The 6,682-nt window shown below is 52.5% G+C and overlaps 1 protein-coding gene across 1 annotated transcript in view; it reads right to left on the bottom strand.

Annotated features, from left to right (window-relative positions):
* Positions 1–3,846: 3,846 nt before the first annotated feature.
* ITGB5 (integrin subunit beta 5) overlaps positions 3,847–6,682 on the bottom strand; it is a 113,431-nt gene continuing 110,595 nt past the window's right edge. The window contains exons 14-15 of the mRNA XM_080796275.1: positions 5,460–5,626; positions 3,847–4,578 (exon numbers count right to left, since the gene is read on the bottom strand). Of these exons, the coding sequence (XP_080652401.1) occupies positions 4,483–4,578; positions 5,460–5,626 (263 nt within the window). The 3' untranslated portion in view covers positions 3,847–4,482. The remainder of the gene's footprint in view (positions 4,579–5,459; positions 5,627–6,682) is intronic.

The following is a 6,682-nucleotide window of genomic DNA, read 5'->3' as shown; positions in this document are numbered from 1 at the left end:
AGATCCATGCACCCCTATGTTTACTGTAGCATTATTTACAATAGCCAAGTTATGGAGGCAGCTCAAGTGTCCACTGATACATCTATCAACGGAAAGCTCTTCCCTTGAGGGAGAAGACACCATGTGCGTGCACACACGCACGTATATACACCATAGAATATTACACAGCCATAAGAGAGAATGAGATCTTGCCAGCTATGATGGCATGGATGGACCTAGATGGTATCATGCTAAGAGAAATAAGTCTGACAGACAAAGACAAGTACCACGGATTTCACTTACATGTGAGCTCTAGGATAAGAAGCCTGTCACATGTTTTCCAGAAGGTGTGGTGTGGAGGAAAGAGCGTCAATGCAGAGATGGGGTCCCTGAGCTGGAGTCTCCTTTGCCAACCCTCTCACCCTGGGGTGATAGACATCAATTTAATCCTTTGTAAAATGCAGAAATGCCTTCTCTGATCAGCCTGTGCACCTATTGTGAGGGTCAAATGAAGAAGAGAGGCTGCTTTTAGTCTCAAGGGTTTGCTATTCGAGGGTGAGACCAGCAAAGCTTTAACTGGTGAGCCCTCTAGGGTGTTTCTGGAGTCCAGCTAAGATGATACAGGGTGACCAGCTGCCCTGATAAGCTGGGCCAGACTTTTGGGTATGTTACCTATTTACACACTTACATGCATTACTCTGACAAGGAGTCAGAAGCATTTGCCAGAACACTGAAAGGGTCCACAACACAGAAAGGTTAAGGAACCTCCCATCCTAGAAGGTTGGGGCTTATGGTTTCTTCCAGTTTAGATCCTGCCTTCATGCAACAAGAACTAGAGGCCCTTACGATGAAGAAATACAGCAGGACATGGTCAGAAGGGTCCAAAAGCATGTCTGGAGGGGGAAAAAGGGGGGGGGCCGAGGAGGGGACAGGTCAGGATCTCAATGAGAACTAAAGGTAAGTTATATTCTGTTGCATTTAGTTCTCAGCTTCCTGACAATCAAACGGGCCCGATCCTGCAGGTCCCATCATATGAAAAAAGGAAGCATCAGAACTGCCTGGCATTGAACTTGAGAGAAACTGGATATGAAGACCTTTTCACTGACACATCACCCGACCATCTCAGAGGCCGCGTCATACCAGGCTGATGTCAGGACCATCCCAGAGTTCCTCCCAAAGCTGCCAGGAGCTCAGCAGGAGAGGCCCTGGGAGCTGAGGAGGGCTCTACACACAGGGCTCTTCCACCAGCACCCACCACCTCTCACCGTCGGGCCTCCCTGCACTTTGCATCCTCCCTCCAGGGTCTGAGGCCTGAACATTGGGAGTCCTGAGTTGGGGGAGGACAGAAGCCAGGTGGGACCAACTAAAGTAGGCCTCCTTAGCCACTGGCCCCAGGGAGAGGGAGCAGAGGGCCTCACTCACAGCCACGCTGAAAGCCGCAGCTGAGTGCTTGCTACTAAGCGAACGTGGGCAGAGAGCCTGCGGGCTCCACGCGCCCTGTCCACACTTCCAGCGCTGGCTCAGCACACACCTCCCAGGAGCCCTCGGCGCCTTGGACACACGAGTCCCACACTCACCTCCTCCTGAGTGTTAGCTGAGCACTGTCAGCTTCCTCCTCTCCTCCACTGGCCCCTCGCAGCCAGCCCCCAAGCCCTGCTAGCGGCCCAGCGCCCCAGCTGCCCTTCTTGGAAGCAAGCAGGAGCCTGCGTGCTGGAAACCCTCTGGAGAAAGGGAGGAGCGAGCCAGTTAACAGGTGAACCTTGAATAGAGAGAAAGGCTCCTCCTCCCTTCCCATTTCCCCATCTGTTTGCTGTTACCTGAAATCCATCCCGGGTTTCATGATAATCAACCTCAAGCCACGATCCTAATTAAACAAATTAAAAAAACACATCTCTTCCCCCACAAAGAGGTGGCTGTTACTTTATTTTGACTAAGAATTAGTCAACCAAGTGGAATGAGGGACCCTGGTCCTTTTAAAGAGAGTGATATTTGGGCACCTGGATAGCTCAGTGGGTTAAAGCCTCTGCCTTCGGCTCAGGTCATGATCTCGGGGTCCTGGAATCGAGTTCCACATCGGGCTCTCCGCTCAGTGGGGAGCCTGCTTCCCCCCTCTCTCTCTGCCTGCCTCTCTGCCTACTTGTGATCCCTCTCTCTGTCAAATAAATAAATAAAAAATCTTTAAAAAAAAGGAGCGATAGTCAAATCCTTATTTGGTTAAAATTATATATATATATATATATATATATATATATGCATAGAAAAAAAGACTTAAGTCATACACAAAAAGCTGAAGTAGTTACCCTCCTTGGTATGATTATAAAAGATTCTACTTTATGGTTTCTTTATTTTCTATCTTTTCTCTGTATTACTTTTGCAATTAGAAAAGTTCAAAATCAGTTAATACAAGTTAAGTACCATTTGGAAATCGGTATAGTTAATCACTATAGATGAATTACAATGCAAATAACCCCCACGCCTCCTTCTTTCCTAGTGCATCACTAACCATGCTTCCAGATAGGAGGAAAGACTTTTCCAGAGACTGCCAGGTGCTCCTTGCAAGTCCCTTTGCTGTCTTTAGAACTCCTGTGTGGGTCCAAGCAGTCGCAGGAAGGGCAGTGCCAGTCCACCCACGGTGTGAGAGTGCCTGCAGTCCACCTCCAGCTCCTGCTCCGTTACTGGTGTCCATGGAGGAGTGCTGATGGTGACCGGTGTGTGCTGGGGGAGGAAGGGGGTTGCTAGCATGGACAAACCGCTAAGGAAGAGAAGAGAGTAACAGGTTGGGTCAGAATCTCAGGTGGCAGGTCTCCCAACAGCTAGTCCCCGGAGCCTCCAGCAGAGGGCAGCAGGGCACTGTGAGCAGCTGGTTGGGGGCGCCCTGGGTGTCACAAATGAATTTGACCCAACTTCTGTCGGGTGGACGGCAGGGGCCAAGAATCCTTCAGAGCCTGTGGCTCGGGTACTGCGTGCCTTCACAGAGCTGCCTGATAGAAAATAAGCCTGCAAACAAGTTAATGATTTGTCTCCAGGAAACCCACAAACAGAAGACAAATCCAGTTTCTTTCAAAACCGTATTTTTCTTAATTTAGTCTCAAAGTCACCTTTTTATCTCTTTTATATATTTACTTACATTTGGCTTCATTACAATGAAGGTTTTAAGGCAGCTGCACCAGGTCACGAGGTCTCGGTTTCATCCTAAATTACACAGGACAGAGGAAACTCAGAATCTGCGTATTAGTGACAGAGATTTTATCAGAGCCAGCAGGTATTAGATGGCCAGCCCTCAGGCAAGGGTGAAACCTGGGCCTCAGGACCGGCTTGTCATTAGCTAATGCCCTGACCCTTGGGTGGGTGGATGGGGACAGGATCAGAGAATTTGCCGGGTCCCTTCCATCTCAGATAGGGGAACCTAAGAGCACTAAAGGGACCTGTAGGAAAACACACTAAAATGGTTTTTGTGCTCTGGGCCTAGCTGGAAGATGGGATTTGATTGGGGAAGGCACTGGAAGGGAACTGTTCTCCATGTGGAAAGTGGATGGAAGTCACATCTTGACCTTTCTTCATGCGCACAATCCATTTCCAGCCTTAGGACCTTGGAACAGGGCAGGCAGGCTGGTGGGGTTGTTTTCAGTTTCTAGTGTGGAGCTCTTTATTTACACCAGAACTGGGAGGGTCCTAAGGCACAGGCTTAGCTCTTCCTTGAGCATTCCACGGAGACCTGTTTGAAGAGCCCTGGTTTAGAACAGTGGACTGGCTCATGTTGGGTCCCCTGAGGAAGGACACAGCCTTTTCAACCCCCACCAGGATACCACTTAAGACCACTTCAGATAGGAATACGAGCATCAAAGAGAATGTCAGGCAAACACAAAATCTTTTGGTTTTAATCTTTACTTTCAATCCCAAACTTTTCCCCTTTCATTACAAAAGTACTAAACGAACACAGACAGAATTGGAAAACTGACATTTGCAACTATGTGCCTTCAGGAGGCATCTCAGTAATTCCACCACCAACACCCCTGTGCAAGGACAGATCAGGCAGACAGTTCGCGGCAATGAGAACTATACCATAAATGCATGATCTTTTTATTTCGTATAAAAATGATCAACACGAGAAAAGCCAGAGCATGTGTTGGTTTTGCACACTCCAATGCTTCCAAGAGCCTTCTCCTCTGGCCAGGCTGGAGGATCAGCCCTCCCGGGAGGGAGAGGTGGCCTAGGCCCCCAGCTGTGCCCGGAGATGGTGAGCTCGCTGTGGTGCAGAAAGCTGAAAGCGCCAAGGTCCCGGGCCTTTTCCTGGGCTTGGAGGGGTGGCTGCCTGTTGTGGCCGTGGCCTGGCAGCCGGGCAGCACACTGGTCGCCTTCCGGTGCAGGGAGTGGGCTCCCAACCCAGGCTCACGGGAAGCTGTCTGTGCTTGTCCCTCCAGGGGGCTGCGATCCAGCTGAGCGGCTGTCCAAGGCCAATCAGTCTGACTTCTCATCAGCCCCCTCTGGCCCTCTGAGGAGCTGTCAGTCCACTGTGCCATTGTAGGATTTGTTGAACTTGTTGAAGGTGAAATCCACGGTGTGTGTGGAGATGGGCTTTCTGTACAGAGGGTTGGAAGCCTAGAGAACACAGAAGGCAAGAGGACATGGGTGTCCATTCATTCGAACACACATATTCAGGGTTCGAGACCCTTCTTCAATCCATCACCCTGGAAGGCGGCAGCCTGAGCATGCAGGCGGTGACAGCCCTGTGTGGCTACTGACTATCGCACCCTGGGAAAGACCCTCCAGGTCTTTCCTGGAGATAGATAGAGCTTCTACGCTTTATCTCTGAAACGAGGGGCCGGACCAGATGATCTCTGAAGTCCCTTCCAATTTAAACAGAGACTAACTAGGGGTTCAGGGGTGCTCACTGCACTCAGGATTTTTTTTATGATTGATTGATTGATTGATTTTACAGCGAGAGATCACAAGCAGGCAGAGAGGCAGGCAGAGAGAGAGAGAGGGGAAAGCAGGCTCCCCGCCGAGCAGAAAGCCTGACGCGGGGCTCGATCCCAGGACCCCGGGACCACGACCCGAGCCGAAGGCAGAGGCCTCAACCCACTGAGCCACCCAGGCGCCCCTGCACTCCTGCACTCAGTTTTATGGGAAAGCGCAGTCTGCCTGGGGAGACGAGACTCACACAACGGACGCCGTAAGGGACTCCAAGGACTTGAGGTCCTTTACTGAGTCTGCAGTCTCTCTAGGACCAGAGGCTGCACCACGCCTCTGCCTCTGCTCTATGAGGATCCTAAGCTGGGTCAGCTGTGGGGCTCTGCACAGGGCCCCCCGCGCTCCGGGGTCGTGTGTTCTCACCATCACGACCTGGCCACACACCGCCTCCCAGGTGTTGTTTCTTTGATTTGAATGCCAAAGATGTTAGGGGGCTTTTTAAGCTTGTGTGACCTCAACCACACCTCAAAGTCGACTTTTTCTCTACTACTAGCATCCCCCTGGCTTACCATCTCATAGCGGGCCCTGGACCGCTCGCTCTGGAACTTTGCAAACTCTCTCCGGTCATGGATGGTGACAAGTAGCTTCCAGATGGCCAGGAGCGCAATCCCAATCAGGAGGATACTGCCCACCACGGCCAGGAGGATGGTTGTGGCATCGGGGGCAGTTCCACACTCTGGAGGGGACCAGGAGGCGGGGTGAGCGGAGCCACCAGGAAAGCATGGCCACACGTGCCACCCCACCCCCATCCCCACCTCAGGCCTAGCCCCCTCGCTCCCACAGGCCGTGTGCCCCCTGTGCTCAGCAGCATCTCCCCTCGCCTGAGTGCCCAGGCCTGGCCTGCCCCGGTCTCCACTCTCGAGACTGTACCGGTCCCGGCCTTCCTGTGAATGGTTTCAGATCAGACCCGGCAGGGGGCAGATCGCACGAAGCTGCATCCACAAGGCCCGGGCGGCGGGCCAGCCAACAGTTGTAAGCCCTTAGTGTGGCCCTTCACAGCCAATGTGCTTATTTTCAAAGGACCGCAAAGACAGCGCTTGAAGACAAAGCCTCATTCTTGCAGGCCTGCATCCTGGGCACAGCATTTCCTCTGCCGCTGGCCCCAAGAAGCCACATTATGTGGTCTGGCTCAATTTGGAAAAACAGTTTGCCACGCTGTAAATTGAAGGGAGCAGCTCTTTTTCTCCTCACCCCTGCCTCCCTTCCAGAGAAGAATCAAAGTGGTCATACTAGAATCCCTGATTACTCCAAAACAAAAGGCCATTGGTCCCTGGGTCCAAAGCAGGAGGCAGAAATATCATTGTTTCAACAAAGGCTGGGCCACCATAGGGGCCCTGGAGCCAAGCAGGGCCATGTAACCCAGAGCTCTGATGGCGGGTCTTGGACGGAAAAGTGCGGAGGCAGGGTGTGGACCCAGAGGCTCCCTGAGGCAAGTGCGGCCCGCCCAGCCCTGACCGTCTACACCGGCCCCGCCCCCCACCTCTGGTGAAAAATGTGCCATGGCCTCTTCCTCCCAACGCTCCGGCTCCTCCAAGATGAGACACTCCAGCTCCCGTGCCTCCAGACCATGACCTCGAGCCCCAACCGCAGGGGGTCTCCAGGCGCAGGCCCACCTCTCTGACAAACTCTAGGAGCTGGGTAGGGGTGGCCTTAGCCCCTGGTCTTTATGAGGAATTGGGACCGTCCTCTCTGGACGGTTTGGAGAGGCAGGGAGGACAGCGGGCGACAAGCC

This window comes from Martes martes, assembly GCF_963455335.1.
Source record: "Martes martes genome assembly, chromosome: 1".
NCBI lineage: Eukaryota > Metazoa > Chordata > Mammalia > Carnivora > Mustelidae > Martes > Martes martes.
Note: the sequence above shows the minus strand (reverse complement) of the source record. Positions and strands in the feature narration are given on the sequence as shown.